At 41.6% G+C, this 20,060-nt stretch overlaps 1 protein-coding gene across 1 annotated transcript; it reads left to right on the top strand.

The window, feature by feature from the left end:
• Nucleotides 1-5,660: 5,660 nt before the first annotated feature.
• On the top strand, nucleotides 5,661-16,488 carry fndc10 (fibronectin type III domain containing 10). The gene has a single exon (XM_061932709.2). The coding sequence runs from the start codon at nucleotides 5,887-5,889 to the stop codon at nucleotides 6,646-6,648; it is 762 nt and encodes a 253-aa protein (XP_061788693.2). The 5' UTR covers nucleotides 5,661-5,886; the 3' UTR covers nucleotides 6,649-16,488.
• Nucleotides 16,489-20,060: the final 3,572 nt, after the last annotated feature.

The raw sequence follows: 20,060 nt of genomic DNA, 5'->3' as shown, positions 1-20,060 counted from the left end.
TTATAGAGTCCTGAAAGAAGTGGTTCATAAAGGTAAAAAAGTCAGGAAAAAACAAAAGTATGCGGAAGAAAATGGCTCTTAAAAATATTGCTTTCATCATCTTGTGGAATACAATCCGACCATGCTTGTGTCTGCAGCGATCGCTTTGGAAAATCTTTGTTTGAACATTTGATTTGTTTGAGAAACAATATGTGATGCAATCGAGTTGATTTTGTACTATATTAGTGATGTTTGATAGCAGAATTAAACGTAAGAAAAGGACAAAACATTACATTAGTTTTTTGTTATTTAGTGGTTGCTGTGCCTAAATATAACTACTATAAGACCTGCTTGTGCAAATAAACTAAGTCCTAGTAATTAATATTGTGATTGTTGGTCCAATCCACCATATTTTCGTTGTCGATTTTCATAACAGAAACTAAAGGCTTAGTTGTTGTGCAGGAAAGAAAAGCGCTTTTTTCGACACAGATGATCACATTATAGCGTCTTTGGTGATATTTGTTAGCATCAAGAAAATATCCTTAATAGTATTAATAAACTAGATTACTCAACAGCATATACTGAATCTTGATATCGCTAGTAAACATTACTGAACAACAGGGACATGTAGAGCTAAATAATGAGACAAGATATGAACTTCACACCATAAAAACAACTGCAGACATGAATTGTAGATTAGACTAATATGTGTAGCAGGTAATCAACTTCAAACAAACTTAGTCTTTTTCTCATTGGCGTCACGATCACAACAGCACCGCACTCGTTATGTCAATCAAGTACGTTACAGCTAGCGATACACAAATAAGTCCAACTTTGTCTTTGCTTAATTTGTGGACCCCTCAGATGTAAAGACATGATGTGCCTTCAATCTTTTCTTCTCTAAATACCATAAGTGTCAAATTATTTATCATCACCTCTTGGTGATGATAAATGGTTTAAATATTTAAAAATATATATTTTTGTGTAAAAAGTGTAAAAATCCACTCCATTCCATTTTTTATAATCACTTTTATATTTGCTTCTAAACCTTTCAAAATAAGCCTAAATCTGCATGGATTCAGGTAAATAAACAGTAGCCTTAAAGGGCTTATATCATCGCCTGAAACCCAGAAGTGCCTGCACACTAAAAAATACTGGGTTATTTTGATAACCCAATTTATGAGTTGTGAGTGTTGGGTTACATTTTTGAGTCATTTTTATGAAGAGCAAATTCATTTTTTGGGTTGTAAGGGTATTATTATTTTAACTAAATTTTATTAAGGATTAATCTCATTAACATTATTTACAATCACACATCTATCCATCCATCCATTTTCTACCGCTTATTCCTTTTGGGGTCGCGGGGGGCGGTAGAGCCTATCTCAGCTACAATCGGGCGGAAGGCGGGGTACACCCTGGACAAGTCGCCACCTCATCGCAGGGCCAACACAGATAGACAGACAACATTCACACTCACATCCACACACTAGGGCCAATTTAGTGTTGCCAATCAACCTATCCCCATCTAATGTACATGAAAATATTTCAGCATGCTGTATAGAGGTACGATTGTCTGACTCCCTCAGTTCCTGTTTTGAGCACTCCTGGGTTTGTGTTTTTGTTGCCATGACTGCATATTGTTTTCACCTGCCTTTGATTAGTGTTCGGGACGCTCACCTGCTCCTAGGCAGTAATCAGAGAGCTGTTTATTCCTGTTTTTTGCCACACTCAGTCTGGCTTTTTTATTTGCTTCCACGCAACAGTTTCGACGGCTACTGATTTGATTCCTGAGCTAAGCTTCGCCTTTTTGTTTGCCTGTTTACATGCTAAGCTTTTCTTGTTCGCCATTCCATTAGCTTCCCGTGCTATCGGCACGCTGGAGCTCTTTTGTTTGTATCCCGCATGATTTATGGACAATAAATCATTTCCTTACCTGCACCTTGCCTCTGGAGTCCCATCTGTATCCTGGGAGAACGATCCATGCAGTAAAATGTGACTCTGCCGTGACAATTATGACTAGTGATGGGTTGATGAGGCGTCATGAAGCGTTTCGACACATTGCAAAACTGTATTGATACTGTGTTGATACCGTGTCACTAAATACTGACATCTGCTGGACATTAAAAATCCCTACAGGCAACCTTTGGACCGACTCAACTGACACTGATTATATGACCTAGTATATACAATAATATAAACCAAGTCATTGTATTACATTTAGGATTATTTCATATCTTCATTTAAATAAAAATACATTTTTATCTTTTTTAGATACAGTCAATAAATAATGTGAACATGTATCATAACATGGAAATCTAAGAGAATGTGCTGTGAATGAGGATGCTTGTGGACTGGGAATTTGTTTTTATTTTATTTTTTTACACATTTTTATTTAAAAAAACAGTTTTTCCAACATATTACATTTTAGTCGATTTCTCTTCTTAGTTATTATTTCTCCGGCTGTAGAAAAGACCCGCTGGCAAGGCACAGAGGAGGCGTCAGTGCGACACAGTTCGCGTATCGGTCACGTGACCGATACAGCTCATGATCGGTCACGTGACTTTCTAAAAGCAGTACGCGCACCGACACAGGGTTTTGCTCTATGAGCTCGACGCATGCGCCGATGCATCGGTGTTGCCGGACCCATCACTAACTACGACCATACACGACAATTCTTGTAAAGAAAATGTCACTCATATCTTGCTTCTGAGTATATTTTATATACACTGCTCAAAAAAATTAAAGGAACAGTTTTTTATCAGGGTATGGCATGAATTCAATTGCACTTTTCTGATAAGGTTTTGGTCAGGTACGTGGCAGAGGGGTTGTTAATCAGTTTCAGCTGCATTGGTGTTGATGGAATTAACAACAGGTGCACTAGAGGGGCAACAATGAGATGGCCCCCAAAACAGGACTGGTTTTGCAGGTGGAGGCCATTTCAAGTTCCTCCCTCTTGATATTTTTAAACTGTTTTTCCACAAGTGTTGGCTTTAGCTAGAGTCATTATCACGACTGGGAGCATGAGGCGATTTCTTAACCCTCCTGAAGTTGCGCAGATTGTCCTACTCCTCCGGGCACATCCATGCTTGCTTTTGCAAGAAGATTTGATGTGTCTCCTAGTACAATCTCCAGAGCATGGAGGAGATTCCAGGAGACAGGCAGTTACTCTAGGAGAGCTGGACAGGGCCGTAGACGGTCCTAATCCCATCAACAGGACCGATATCTGCTGCTTTGTGCAAGGAGGAACAGGTTGAGCACTGCCCGAGCCCTACAGAATGACCTCCAGCCGTGGTGTGAATGTCTCTGCCCAAACAGTCAGAAACAGACTTCACGAGGGTGGCCTCAGGGCACGACGTCCTGTAGTGTGCCCTGTGCTCACTGCACAGAACCGTGGCGTACTTGCCAGAATTGGCAAGTACGCCACTGGGGCCCTGTGCTTTACACAGATGAGAGCAGGTTTACCCTGAGCACCTGTGATAGATGTGAAAGGGTCTGGAGAAGCTAAGGAGAGCGCTATGCTGCCTGCAACATCATTCAGCATGACCCGTTCGGTGGTGGGTCAGTGATGGTCTGGGGAGGCATTTCCATGGAGGGACAAACAGACCTCTACAGGCTAGAGAACGGCAGTCTGACTGCCATTAGGTATCGGGATGAAATCCTTGCACCCATGGTCAGACCCTACGCTGGTGTAGTAGGTCCTGGGTTCCTCCTGGTCCACGACAATGCAAGAGTATGCAGACAGTATCTGGAGGATGAAGGAATTGACACAATTGAATGGCCCTCACGATCGCCTGATCTAAACCCGATAGAACACCTCTGGGACATAATGTTTCGGTCCATCAGACGCCGCCAGGTTGCTCCTCAGACTTTACAGGAGCTCACTGATGCCCTTAGACAGATCTGGGAGGACATCCCACAAGACATCATCCGTCGTCTCATTAGGACCATGTCGCGACGTTGTCAAGCATGCATACAAGCACGTGGGGGCCACACAATATATTGAAAATAAATTTGAGTTGCAGAAATTGAATTGGCGACTTGTCCAGGGTGTACCCCGCCTTCCGCCCGATTGTAGCTGAGATAGGCTCCAGCGCCCCCCGCGACCCCAAAGGGAATAAGCGGTAGAAAATGGATGGATGGATGGACGAGCCTGCCACTTAATTTTTTCACTTTGATTTTTGGGGTGTCTATATTCTGAGCCCTCTGTAGGCTGAAAACTTTTATTTCCATCAAAAGATGTGGCATCCTTTGGTTCCTGAGACATTAAACTGTCCATATCAGTATAGATATCCGACATTTTTTTTTTTCACCATTGAAATCGGATGTGTTTTCAAAGTGTTCCTTTAATTTTTTTGAACAATGTATTTCAATCAGTAGTTGGGAAGGAGTAGGACAAACCAGAAGTAAAATTCATCATTTTTAACCAACTATTGGGTCAAGGAGCGCTAAATTGCGCAACCCAATAGTTGGTTTTGCAATAACCCAACATTGTAGTGAGCATTAATTCAGCTTTTGTGTTAAATAAATTCAACCCAATCGTTGGGTTATGACTCAACCAACATTGAGTTAGCATAACTCAACTTTTGGGCTAAATAATTTAACTAGGCTGACCATATTCTGAAATCCCAAAAAGAGGACACATATATGCGTGCCAAGGCGGGCAGCACGCCAAGGCTGGGACTAGGTGAAAATTTGCCAATGATACTCGAACTTGCTTTATAAATAATATATTTATTTAAATGAAGCATTTTTCTCCTCTGTTGACAGCAGTGTTGGCCCTAGGAATATACAAAATGGGGTCCCACAGTAAATTTTTGTGGTCCCACTTTTTTGTAAGCGTTTTGAAAACAAATGATAAATGTATGCATTATCCTGTTATATCTCACATTCTATATTGTGTTTTGGAAAAAGGTTGTCATAATAAACGTTACTTAATTCATTAAAAAAAATAAAATAAAAAAATAAAGAAAACAAATTTGTACACATATGTAAATGTATTCAGTTATAAACATTCATTCACTTTCTTCTTTCCTTCATGGATTTGAACTTTAGCGCTGCTGGTAGATTTTTCTATCTTTTTATTTAATATGTTGTAGGTGTATTTATTTCAGTATAAAAGTGTAAAAAGTGTTTTGCTTCGGTCATGAAATGATGACAAAGGTGTGCTGGAGCTTATCTCAGCTGTATATATTTATATTTGTACCATGAATTGATTAACGTGGACCCTGACTTAAACAAATTGAAATACTATATTATAGCTCGGTTGGTAGAGTGGCCGTGCCAGCAACTTGAGGGTTCCAGGTTCGATGCCCGCTTCCGCCATCCTAGTCACTGCCGTTGTGTCCTTGGGCAAGACACTTTACCCACTTTACTCCCAGTGCCACCCACACTAGAGAAAAGCGCTATATAAATATACTTCACTTCACTATTCGGGTGCTACCATTTAGTGGTCAATTGTACGGATTATGTACTGTACTGTGCAATCTATTAATTATAAAGTTTCAATCAATCAATCAAACCATAAGTGAAAACGACTTTGACACCCCTGTCTTTAATGTGAAACCCAATTTAAAGTGTGAATCATTTACGAGCCGCATTTCCACGCGTGAAGTGTATTTCAGCAAGCCCCCGTTTTGTGAACATTTAAGTGCGTGGGATTGTGACTCAGCCCACGCCGATTGTCGACGAGCACGGCGGTATTTTGCACCGTGCGTGGCGCGCGCGCCTTCCCGCGTGCCCACGCCTACTTCGGACATCGGAGCTGCTACGTCAAGCCCGACAGGAGAGGCGACGGCAGCCCGGCCACCATCACGGAGGAAGTAAGTGATGATTTTGCGTGAAAGACCTGTAATGACGATGAAGATGATGCGTTTAATGGCGGCCGCCGGCGCGCTGTAGAGGTCAAGGATGAGCAGGCGGCCATCGGTGCTCGCCTTGGCGGCACTCCTGCTGAGCATATCCCCGGACAGGACTGACGGCAGTGGCGGATCGGCGGCGGATTCTGGAGCACAGCCCAGGTGGCGCCACGCCAACGGCAGCCATGAAAGCGCCACTCCCGGCTTCTTCACCAGCGCGTCCGAAGAGCCGCCGCCGCTGTGCGCCTACCAGGTGACAGAGGGCGGCGTCGGCGGCCCGCTCTGCTTCCGCCACACGCTGCCGGGCTACACGTGCCAGCGGGCGGACTGCAGGTCGGCGGTGTCCTCGGGCAGCCTCGCGGCTAACATCCTCCTCAACGGCAGCGTGCTGCTCCAGTGGCGCCGAGACGGCGACGTCCCGGGGTCGTCGAGTCTCTTCGCCGGGCGCCGCCACAGACGCCGAGGCTACGAGCTGAGCTGCTGGTGGAACGGCAGCTACACGCAGTTCGAGTGCGCCGGCGTCCACCTGGGCGCGGGCTGCGGCGACTTCCTGCTGACGGAGCTGCACGAGAACATCCCCTACCGCGTGTGCCTGCGGGCCGCGGCCCGGAGGAGCGGCGGGCGCGGGGACTGCGTGGAGTTCGTCCTGCCGCCGTCCGGGATGCAGGATATCGTCATCGCCATGACGACGGTCGGGGGAGCCATTTGCGTGATGTTGGTCATCATCTGCTTGCTGGTGGCGTACATCACGGAGAACATCATGAGCCCCTCCACGCAGCACACCTACTCGTACCGCACGCACTCGCGACACTGAGGTCACGCCATCCAATGTCACCCGTCCATCGAGCGCAACATTAATGTGCCACAGGGGTGTCCAAATTGCGGTCCTGGTGCCATCTTCTGCCCACAATCAGTTTTTTTATTTTATTGGCCCTAACATTTATTATTAGATATTACACCTGTTACATGTTGATGATTTGTTTGCTGCTTAATCATCACGGAGCCATGGCACATATTACGGCAGGGGTCCCCAACCTTTTTTGCACCACAGACCGTTTTAATGTTATGTTATGTTAAGTTATTTTCATTTATTATGCCCCCCCCCCAACCAACGTTCCCTCTAAGGTGCGCGCCTGCGCAATTGCGCACTGCTCAAGCGTCCTCTTCGCACAGCAAATATATAAATAAATAAATAAATGGGTTATACTTGTATAGCGCTTTTCTACCTTCAAGGTACTAAAAGAGCTTTGACAGAATTTCCACATTCACCCATTCACACACACATTCACACACTGATGGCGGGAGCTGCCATGCAAGGCGCTAACCAGCAGCCATCAGGAGCAAGGGGTGAAGTGTCTTGCCCAAGGACACAACAGACATGACTAGAATGGTAGAAGGTGGGGATTGAACTCCAGTAACCAGCAACCCTCCGATTGCTGGCACGGCCACTCTACCAACTTCGCCACGCCGTCCCGCGCACCAAATCAAATCCCATTTGAATTCTAAACAAAATAAACACATTTCCATCCATCCATCTTCTACCGCTTATTCCCTTCGGGGTCGCGGGGGGCACTGGAGCCTATCTCAGCTACAATCGGGCAGAAGGCGGGGTACATTTATTATGTGTAATTTTGCAATGCAACTCTGAGTAACAGTGACAACAAGCGGCCCTAACGGTGTTCGTCAACACCGTTCAAATGAACACCGTTTAATTATTGTAACGTCTATCGAGATGCTTCGAGGACAGGAATTATATCGATCACTTTATTGAGCAAAACTGTTTATATTCGGCCATAACCACACCAAAAACATGAGTAAAAAACTTCTATCTCGAAAAACTAGTCATTTTCTGCCATACAAACCAGGCCAAAACCAACTTCACACATAGCACTAAGCCACTGGTGCGTTTATGGCCACACAAAAAGTCGGACAACTCAAACACCAGACAAAGTTACACTATGACTCCTCAGTCATACGTGTGCTTATTCTACTGTCATTTAGTATTAATGTTAATTTATTTATATTAAACATGGAATGCTGTTACTAGAGAAAGTTACAGGAATGCACACTTCATCCTATGCTTACATTTCATTTTGCAACGTGAGGATGTTTAAGGGGAACTAAATGTGATCTCTGAAAGGCGTACAAATGATTTCCAAAGCAGGACCCCCACCCACACATATTGTACAATATTAATCCATAGTTTATGAAAAACAAGATTTCTTTTATTTTCATTACAAGTGGGCCAAGTCACTAATATTACAAAATAATCTCATGAAAATGACTCCTCTCATTTGAGTGTTATTATAAAAGATTGGTTTGAGACAGGTGTGCTGCTGGTATTGCCACATGTGATGTTGCTCACATGTGCTCCACTGAATGCTCAGGGAGTTTTTGTATTTGCTCAGACACATGAACAATTAGAGGGAACATTGCCCCCAACCAACTGTCACATCAGCCCGGGGCGCAGCCCGAGTAGAGAAGCAAAAAAACAGAAACAGAGACACACAAAGGAATCTAATATAAACATTTAAGACACACAATGAACACATAAATCAATAGTAATCCGCGGTAAAGAGGTGAGTTTTAAGCTGTGCTCTAAAAGAGTCCAGAGTGGTGGCTGACTTGACATTCAGAGTCTACATTCAGAATGTAGGCATCATTTTCTCACTTGTGCCAGATAAATACAGCAAAAATAAGTGCATGAAAACGCCAAATTGTTTCTTTGCAATGAGATCCTTTTACTGTGGTTAGAGTATCCGCTCTGAGATCGGTAGGTCGTGAGTTCAAACCCTGGCAGAGTCATACCAATGACTATAAAAATGGGACCCATTATCTCCCTGCTTGGCACTCAGCATCAAGGGTTGGGATTGGGGGTTAAATCACCAAAAAGGATTCCCGGGCGTGGCCACCGCTGCTGCGCACTGCTCCCCTCACCTCCCAGGGGGTGAACAAGGGGATGGGTCAAATGCAGAGGACAAATTTCACCACACCTAGTGTGTGTGTGACAATCATTGGTACTTTAACTTTTACTTATCTTTCACTTACAATCAACCTGCTGGGGACTGCAGATGGAAATCATCCTTGGGCTACGATCTGTCATATCTCTATTTTATATGTTCATCGGCGTGCATTGTATCATGTCACAAAGTTACAACAAATGGCGACTTCCTATGAGGACTTTTATTGTACATCTATAAACAAGCTTATTGGTGTGTCTAGTGGGACAGGCGAAAGTTAAGTCGGACAAAATGCAGTCGTTTACAAATTATTTACGGCCCCGGTAGCAAATGCGTCACGAACCGGTACCAGTCCCCGGACCGGTGGTTGGAGACCACTGCATTACGGCTCACCATGCACCGACAGAAATGGCTAACTCCTGCCATCTACTGGGAGAGCACTGAATTATTCACGTGGTAGGCTATACCAGGAGCTAGGTAGACTATACCAGGAGCTAGCAGCTACACAACAGCTAAGCCCACAATGGCGCACAAGCAAGGCATATGACAAAAGGGTCTTTAACTGAACAATATTAAAGTCTAGAACAGCACATTTGTCAATATAATATATTATATATACAAGTATTAAATAATTATAGTTGATTAAAAAAAAAAGTATCCAGTAACAAATGTGTCCACATCGTTCAATTTGCTGTGTCATGAGGTTGATTTAATGAATTATCGTGACTAAAATCAAATTATCACCCCATTTAAAAAAACATAATTCTGTCATAAGTGTACTGTTTTTTTATACCCGTAATTTCACTCTAGCATTCCGAACGAGAAAAAAACAATAACAAAAGTACACTATTAGTCAAATAATAATGGTTTTGGCCAATAGTCCAATATCAGTATGTAGTATCGGAAGTGAGTTTTTCTTACATACAAATGCCCATACATCCATCCATCCATTTGAGCAAAACACGGTTAATAGTGCAAAAAACTAATAATGCAAAATTTGAACAATCAGTTTTTTTTAATTGGCCCTAACATTTATTATTAATGAGATGTATATCACAGGTGTTACATGTTGATTTGTTAGCTTAGCACAGTGTTTCTTAATTATCACGGAGCCAAGGCACATATTTGACATCCATTACGACACACCATGCACCGACAGAAATGGCTAACTCCTGCCATCTACTGGGAGAGTACTGAATTATTAACGTGGTAGGCTAGCAGCTACACAACAGCTAAGCACACGATAGCGCACAAGCAAAGCATATGACAAAAGGGTCTTTAACTGAACAATAGTAAAGTCTAGAACAGCACATTTGTCAATATAAACAAGTATTAAATCATTATAGTTGATAAAAAAGTATCCAGTAACAAATGTGTCCACATAGTTCAATTTACTGTGTCATGACGTTGATTTAATAAATTATTGTGGCCAACAGGTGTCACTAAAATCAATTTATCACCCCATTTAAAAAAACATAAGTCTGTCGTAAGGTTACTGTTTTTTTATACCTGCAATTGTTTTTGAGTAATTTCACTTGATCAAGCCGATTTTTTAATATTCCAAACTAGAAAATAACAATAACAAAAGCACACTATGAGTCGAATAATAATGGTTTTGGCCAATAGTCCAATATCGGTATATAGTATCGGAAGTGAGTTCTTCTTACATACAAACGCCCATCTATCCATCCATTTGAGCAAAATACGGTTAATAGTACAAAAAACTAATAATGCAATATTTGAACAACACAATCATTTTTTTTTTTTATTGGCCCTAACATTTGTTATTAATGATATTACATGTTGATGATTTGTTAGCTTAGCACAGTGTTTCTTAATCATCATGGAGCCAAGGCATATATTTGACATCCATTATGGCGCACCATGCACCGACAGAAATGGCTAACTCTACTGGAATAATTATTTACGTGGGTTACTTTCCAAGACCATCTTGCGAGTAGGAGACACAGGTGAGCAATTGAGATGCTAATAAAAAATATCTGGACCATAGTGCAGCACCCCTCCGAAACCTCCTGCTAGCATGATGTCAACATTCCCCTCTGATTTCGGATCAACATTTGCAATTAAATGTCTTGTAATTATTCCATTAGATTTATATCCAGAACACTCCCTTTAATTGCCATAGTTCGCCAATGACGAAGGAAGCTAACAAGCTAAACGCAGATTGTTAAACCCTGCATATGCCTTATCACGCTTATCAAACACGTTTAGGTAATCACCACTAATTTTGGTATTGATCACCAGGTAAAAACTTGACTACTATTGGCAATAAGATTGACTTGAGATGTCATAATTATTGAATGATTTGTGTTAATTTGCCTCTAGTTAGTTGATTATGATTATAATAACACAGGGATTTAAAATCAACATGTTTTATTACATTAATTCAATGATGTATTAGGATGACATTAAGTAAATAAAATGTGTTTTTTGATTCAAAAAAATAGTTTTAAAAGGATGAATTCAAAGGTGCCATATGTAGTATTGTGGCCAGAAATGATACTGCAATCACGGTCAAAATGATGTAGTCCCCTCCCACTCTCCATGACTGAGGTTGCCAGATACGCAGCCGGATCCGAATCCTACAAAGAACTTCTTGCAAGATGGTTTACTAAGTAATTATGCCACATTTTACTCATGTCGATTAGCCAAATGTATTTGTAAAGTTACACAGCAATATTTTAGTCGGGACAGATTGTTGGCATTTCCCTACTAAAATGTCTAGTTGGATCGCACGGACCACCATCGAAATAATAATATATAATAACATAATATATATGGCACAGGCCTACTGTGATGGCAAGCCAAGGCCAACAGTAAAATGATTCGTTCAGCATAACCCTATGTTGCATCCAACCTGACGTACTGCATTCTCTTCCATGTACTCACATCACCATCTTTCAGTGAAGAGTGCTATTCTATGAGCCAACCCACGTTACGCAAAAACCACGTTACGCATAAACCATATAGCCTACTACCATGTCAGTACACAAAGTAAAAAATCATTACATGTAATGCATTATATTGTACCAAGCAAATACGTGTTGGATGCACACACAGTACCAGAAACCGCAAATAGTCGTGCTAATGTTGGAACGCATTTCCTCAGCGTAGCAACATATTGACAACAAAATAGGCACTGACACTACCCATATCCACATAGGTAGTATTTGTCGAAAATATATTTTTCTCTGTCAGTTGGATGACACATTGACATGCAGGCTAACAGGCATATATTTCCTTTGTTAGCTAATATGTCGATGTGTCATTGATCAGGCTAGCATGCTAAGCATTACACAAGGACCTGAGCACCATCACACTAAGCATTCTTTGCATGAACATACTAGCTTTGTTAGACAAGATCATAGACTGTATTGGACAATAAAGTTTACATACACAATGTCCATTTCCATTTATTACAAGTAATAAGAAAACGTAAATGCCTGACTTACTTATCAAGGAGAAAATTATCAAGTTCGGCATCAGATAAAAAAAATCTTCTCTGTCTTCAATCGTCTCCATCTTTCAAAGGCATCACCGATACAAATTCTCGTTTTGTTCCTGGCTTTGTCATGAATAAGTTTAGAATCGTAATGAGGTTTTTTAGATCTACTAAGGTCTGACATGTTTAGTAACTTTACCAGTGGCAGCAGTTGACGAAGATGGCGGTGCGTAACTGGCAACCTGGATGTGACGCACTCACAGACTTTTTAATTGGTTAAACGGTGGAGGGCGGGTCATTGAAATGAAAACATTAACAAGATTTCAGGGCTGTTAATCTAATTTTGAAATGAGCATATCCTGACTGAACTACCGTTATCAGTTATAAAGATATTCGAAATGAACATGATTTATTAATGCCTTTTGACATATCAGGGCCATTTAATGAGGACTTGACATTAAATTATTACATATGGCACCTTTAAATAAAATAATTACTATTACGTTAAACTACAGTGCTGCAATGATGTGGCAACTTGGTGTGCCTGAATGCAGCTGGGATAGGCTCCGGCCACCCCCGCAATCCTGAGAGGGACAATCGGTAGAAAATGGATGGATGAATGGATAAACTACACTGAATTATTTAAGAAAAAAGAATTCAGTGCAAATAATAAAAATGTAAATTAGAGATGTGCCAATCGCTATTGGACAATTTTTGTGAAAAAGTGTAAGATCAGCCATTGCCGATTTATGTCTTTTAATGCCGATCGCAAACACCGATACTGTCTGACACTGACACTATTTACTATTGGTCACCTGGCTGACAAGCTAACAGATAATTATGTATCTCCATACACAGTGTGGAGCCACTCCCCTAAGCTAATAATAATCACATCCATTACAGCAAATAAACTGCATTTTCTAGTTTCTTAAGCATCATTATCAAATACAGTTATCACTGGAGCACGAGGCTAAACAAGTTAACCGCAGACGGCAGGTCAGGAGATGGCATGCCAATAACTAGCTTAAAACAACACCAAGAAAAAGGTGCTTAGTAACCTTAAAGAACTCTCGAAGGGAAAGTGTTACAGCAGAAAGTAAGCAGTTAACAGGAAATTAACTAGTAATTTATTAAGAGCCTAAAGAGAGGATAATAAAACAAATGTTTGTGTCACAGTCAGTACACAATACGTAAATCCATAAATTACCAGAGGTGGTATCAGTATATAAATGTTAAAAAAGTAATTAGATAGCTTTATTTTCTCTATCATGTTGCTGTCGTTATTGTTAATGTTTACAAACTCTGTAAATATTTCCCTGGACACAGGAATAAGGACGAAGTGTAAATATATTGTTACACTGTCAATGGCACTCACCATAAATAAATGGAAAAATTCACAGTTAATACAAGCTCGGTATCAGTATTGGTATCGACCAATCTCACTCGTGGATGATCGGAGTCAGCAGCATTGAACCATGATCGGAACATCAATGTAAATTGCAGTCAGATATTTATGAAAAATAAAGTTAATAGTGAGTGGAGCAGGGAGGGGGAGCAAAGTGTGCCTGAGTAGGCGAGAGAGAGCGATGCGCTATTGGCACTGACAGGCGAGAAGAGACACTGCGGTCACATAAACTCACAGGAAAATCGGGAAATTTGATAAAAGTACAAATGAGAAATCTGATACAATATCAATACTTTTGACATTTCCATAGACACACCCAACCCTAATAATGAAAAACAATCTGTAGAAAAGAGTAAATCGGAGTCGTGGTTTGATTGTCAGACTAACGCTACGAAGACGCGGAAGGAGATTTTTACAACAAAGTTCTAAAGCTTAGTGATATATCAGATATATCAGTTTGTAGTTGGGTTTATTTTTTACCCTTCGCGTTCATATTTCGCTGTGTTTGTTGCATTTTTGTTGCGTTTCGCTTGATTGTAAAATATGTCGATCGAGAGGGGGTGTGACGTTCATATGTTGTCAATATTCAGTGTTTTATCCTTCATAGTTAATATTGTAAATCCCACATTCTTTATTTTCATGTACATTCTGGGTGTCTCATTTAGTAAAAAAACGTAAAATTCCATTCGGTTTTTTAAGGCGATCTGTCATAACGTTTTTAGCATTCAATCAGACAATATTGGGAGTTTTTGTATTAGTGTTCCTAAAAATAGATATACCGGCCCCAAGACACATTTTTTTCTCTAAATTTGACCCCAGAGACAAAATAATTGCCTAGACCTGCTCTAATCCGAGTCTGCATCAGCCACACTGCATGCTTGACTGTTTGAATTCCATGACAATATTATTTTGTATATTGCGATCACCTCACTGCAGGTTTTGAGGCCAGATTCTAACTAAGCTGCAAAGCTTCTGTTCTCCACCTTATACACATTGATACGTACATACATGTATCCCATAGTATCACGTAACTATGAATTATCACCGACAACCTATTTGCAGATTTGATTTTTTTTTTTTTTAATCACAAAACTTTCAGTACAATCAGCGATGCTCTCACATTAGTGGGCCGTGGCACAGTGGTGGAGAATCGCTGGCTTTTCATACATCAGTGGTTTTTTTTAAACTATCGTCCATTGTTGGGCCGCCAAAAAATAACTGAGCTGTGGTCCGTATGGGCCGCAAGGGTATTTAGTTGTAATGCACTTTTCCACCACTTGTCGCAGTAATGACAATACAAACAAACAGAAGAAGTCTCGAGCCAAAGTCATACAGAAATTGTTTCAGCGCAAAAAATATGACAACTTGTTTGTTTTTTTTGCACTTTAATTTTTATACCAGAAACATCTATTTTTTATTTTTTTATTAATGATTTGGTTAGAATGTATTTATTTTAGCACTACATAAGTGTATGTACATTTATTTTTCATCAGTTTTTTTATGAGTCCCCTCTTTTGCGGTATATTTGATTAGTACTTATATTTCAAATCAGCCTGACCTAAGCCTTGATAACAATCTCTGTGATTAACACATGGTTTCATACCATTTGACAAGGTTTATCCTGTTAAATTGTAAGTAGGTTAGATATCATTATTAAATGTGGTTCAAATCAAGAGTATCATTTCTAATTCAGTGTTAATATTTGAGTGGGCCCCAGACTCCTCCGTAGTGGAAAAGTTGGACCCGAGGTCAAAAAGCTTAAGAACCCCTAGCAAAGGGGTCCCCAAATTACGGCCCGCCAGCGTCCAAAATGCGGCCCGCGGGTAGTCCCAAGTAAAAAAAAATATATATTTTCTACCACTTGTTACTCTCGGGGTCTCCTAGCTGCTCAGGCAAATCATATTGTCTAAAAATAAATGTTCCCATCGATAACGTGACATCATCAGGTGCACACTCAGTCAATTAGTGCACCAGGGGAAAAAATGGCGAAATCGTTGGGGAAACGTAAAATAGACTGCGATTGTAGAGTTTTTAAGCATCAGTGGACAGTGTAAGGAAAATGCAGTTTGTCTAATCTGCAATGAGACAGATTATATATACTGTGTATATATATATATATAGTTGAGGTTACTGTGGTTTATCCATTATACAGTGCTCAAAACAGGGGTAGAGCGGAATTTACGTTAGGTCAGGAAAAAACACAGAGGCTATTTCATCCCTACAAGCCTGTTTTGCAGGTTTCCTTGCTCTTCAGGGGATTTCCTGAATATATATAGCCCGGCCCCTGGTCAAATTTCTTTAACCCAATGCTACCCCTGGGTCAAAAAGTTTGGGGACCTCTGCCCTAGCATATATGATATACATTGGATATATTATCTGTAATGTACAAAATGTGCCAAAGTGAAGCCCCCCTCTTTAACTGTTTTGTCTGCTGCAATCACTGAAGAGTTTGGACACCCCTGTTCTATATGGTGGACATCATGTTTCTCCTTCAAGCCTTTTGTGAAGTCTCATGACGTTTGAGGACGTCCATGTTTTGTGCCACTTCAGAGACGTTCCCCTCGAAGAATTTGGCTTTGGAAGCTTTACCGTCCTTTAGTCTTTCTTTGTTGCAGTCAAGGCCAGCCGGCAGCAAACAGCAATATGATTCATGAAAGGCTTTGAAATACAATACAGTACATCCCATTATCTAATGTTTGTGTCCTCACTGTAAAAGACACTCCAGTGAATCACATTCCTCTGTATGAATGGCAATACGATCTCTAAATACTGTACCAAACACCGTGAACTACAATACTTTTGTGTCCTTCTGTCAGACAATAAAGTATCCTGTGATTATTTACTGGTTATTTATTTGTGTCTGCACCAAAGAGATTGGCTGTGTGTTAAACTTCACACTTACAAAACCACACAAAGAAAACCATCATCAGCTGTGTGGCGATACAAAAATATTTGATAAGTCGTCTAATCAGGAGACCGTTTAAAGCAGAGGTCTTTAACGTTGTCCAAACCAAAGACCCCCAAACTGATGGACGCCCTACTTATATTTCTTGTTAAAAAATGTGTTTTTATATTAAACTGGTCATAAAGGTACCTTGTTATTGTGCAATACTAAGATATTCAAGTAATAGTAGTAGTGCCGCTATATTTAACTGACATCTAAAGCGCTAATCGCTAGCTGGCAACTAGCTCGTTATTCGCTAGCAAGCTAGCAACGAGACCGCAAGTCGCTAGCTGGCAACTACCGGTAGTCTGCAAATAAATCACTAGCTGGCAACTGGTGCGCTAATCATAGCTGACAACTAAAGTATTGATCAGTAGCTAGTAGGGTCTTACGGTATACCGGTACTAGTATAGTACCGCGATCGATACTAATGAATCATATTCGGTACTATACCGCCTCTAAAAAGTACCGGTGAATTAATAATCAATTTTTACAGCTTGTCCTTTATAATGTTGACAAAATAATAGAAGGGAAAATGACACAATACGGTTACTGCATATGTCAGCAGACTAATTAGGAGCCTTTGTTTGCTTACCTACAAGACAAGTTGTCTTGTATGTTCACTATTTTATTTAAGGACATAATTGCAGTAACAAACATATGTTTAATGTACCCTAAGATGTGTTGTTAAAATAAAGCCAATAATGCAATTTTTTGTGGTACCCATTATTTATAAAAGTACCGAAAAGTATCGGAATACATTTCGGTACTGGTACCGGTACCGGTATCAAAATATTGGTATCGGGACAACACTAGCAGCTGGCAGCTGGAGCGCTAATCAGATGCTGGCAACTACAGTGCTAATCGCTAGCTATTTTTAATGCAAACATTAATACAATATTATATGTTTTTATTTTAATACTGCAAGGTACTGTCCATGCTAATGCCGTTTATAAATAACACTACAGTGTGTTGGATCAATATTAGTATGGAGTGTTTTCTTGCCCTGATGTGGGATCAGAGTCAAGGATGCCGTTGTGGTTTGTGCAACCCTTTGAGGGATTGGTGATTAAAGGGCTATATAAATAAACTTTGATTGATTGATTGATTGATTGATTGATTGATTGATTGATTGATAATTCATTTTATACATTTTATTTAAGGTAAATAGTGCATTTACGCCACTATTCATAGCATTTTAACCCAATTACAAATGTTTATTTCTAGGCCATGCAAACCCATAGATTGTCTTATTTTAGTTGTCTCGTACTACCAAAGCTGTTTTTGTGATGTATTTGAGTTATAATAGATGTATATAACATATTATAACTGAAATAAATTTGTATTTACTATTTTTTCTTATTTTAAAAGTATAATGTATAATTGTGTCTTTAATAAAAGTGAACTATGTTCCTTATATTAAAAACATGATATATTATCTACCTTTGTCTTAAATAAAAAGTTCTGAAAAAATGTCCTTATTTTATTAGCATTATACTGTCTTCTAGTTAGTTTTACTTGAAATACATCGATTTGTTTTATAAATCCTAATCCATTCTTCCTAAAGTATTATTTAATTTGTATTCCGTATTCCGCTCTCAAAGTTATTATTCGGTTTGGGTTAACCAATTTATATTTCTTCGGAGAATGACATTTGTCAAGTATTCGTTTACAAACTTTTTTTTTTATTTTAAAAAAGTATTTTTTTTGTCAATTTAACTAAAATAAAATTTGACATGCTATTTTGGACCCTGTACTATTAGCTACAATACTAATTAAACAATTTCAATAATTATTTATATCCGTCTCCTCTCTGAGCTGCCACCTTAACGTGGTAGAGGAGTTTGCGTGTCCCAATGATCCTAGGAGCTATGTTGTCCGGGGGCTTCCATGCCCCCTGGTAGGGTCTCCCAAGACAAACAGGTCCTAGGTGAGGGATCAGACAAAGAGCAGCTCGAAGACTTCTATGGAAATGCAAGAACCGAGACTCAGATTTCCCTCGCCCGGACGCGGGTCACCGGGTCCCCCCTCCGGAGCCAGGCCCGGAGTTGGGGCACGATGGCGAGCGCCTGGTGGCCGGGCCTGTCCCCATGGGGCCCGGCCGGGCACAGCCCGAAGAGGCAACGTGGGTCCCCCCTCCAATGGGCTCACCACCCATAGCAGGGGCCATAGAGGTCGGGTGCAATGTGAGCTGGGCGGTAGCCGAAAGCAGGGCACTTGGCGGTCCGATCCTCGGCTACAGAAGCTAGCTCTTGGGACGTGGAACGTCACCTCGCTGGGGGGGAAGGAGCCTGAGCTAGTGCGCGAGGTAGAGAAGTTCCGGTTGGATATAGTCGGACTCACCTCGACGCACAGCAAGGGCTCTGGAACCAGTTCTCTCGAGAGGGGCTGGACTCTCTTCCACTCTGGCGTTGCCAGCAGTGAGAGGCGACGGGCTGGGGTGGCAATTCTTGTTGCCCCCCGGCTCAGAGCCTGCATGTTGGAGTTCAACCCGGTGGACGAGAGGGTAGCTTCCCTCCGCCTTCGGGTGGGGGGACGGGTCCTAACTGTTGTTTGCGCTTACGCGCCAAACGGCAGCTCAGAGTACCCACCCTTTTTGGATTCACTCGAGGGAGTACCTGAGAGTGCTCCCCCGGGTGATTCCCTCGTTCTACTGGGGGACTTCAACGCTCATATTGGCAACGACAGTGAAACCTGGAGAGGCGTGATTGGGAAGAATGGCCGCCCGGATCTGAACCCAAGTGGTGTTTTGTTATTGGACTTTTGTGCCCGTCACGGATTGTCCATAACGAACACCATGTTCAAGCATAAGGGTGTCCATATGTGCACTTGGCACCAGGACACCCTAGGCCGCAGTTCTATGATCGACTTTGTAGTTGTGTCATCGGATTTGCGGCCTCATGTTTTGGACACTCGGGTGAAGAGAGGGGCGGAGCTTTCTACCGATCACCACCTGGTGGTGAGTTGGCTGCGATGGTGGGGGAGGATGCCGGACAGACCTGGCAGGCCCAAACGCATTGTGAGGGTTTGCTGGGAACGTCTGGCAGAGTCTCCTGTCAGAGAGAGTTTCAATTCCCACCTCCGGAAGAACTTTGAACATGTCACGAGGGAGGTGCTGGACATTGAGTCCGATTGGACCATGTTCCGCACCTCTATTGTCGAGGCGGCTGATTGGAGCTGTGGCCGCAAGGTAGTTGGTGCCTGTCGTGGCGGTAATCCAAGAACCCGTTGGTGGACACCGGCGGTGAGGGATGCCGTCAAGCTGAAGAAGGAGTCCTATCGGGTTCTTTTGGCTCATGGGACTCCTGAGGCAGCGGACAGGTACCGACAGGCCAAGCGGTGTGCGGCTTCAACGGTCGCGGAGGCAAAAACTCGGACATGGGAGGAGTTCGGGGAAGCCATGGAAAACGACTTCCGGACGGCTTCGAAGCGATTCTGGACCACCATCCGCCGC

Source organism: Nerophis lumbriciformis, linkage group LG38 (assembly GCF_033978685.3).
Source record: "Nerophis lumbriciformis linkage group LG38, RoL_Nlum_v2.1, whole genome shotgun sequence".
NCBI classification, from domain to species: Eukaryota; Metazoa; Chordata; class Actinopteri; order Syngnathiformes; family Syngnathidae; genus Nerophis; species Nerophis lumbriciformis.
Note: the sequence above shows the minus strand (reverse complement) of the source record. Positions and strands in the feature narration are given on the sequence as shown.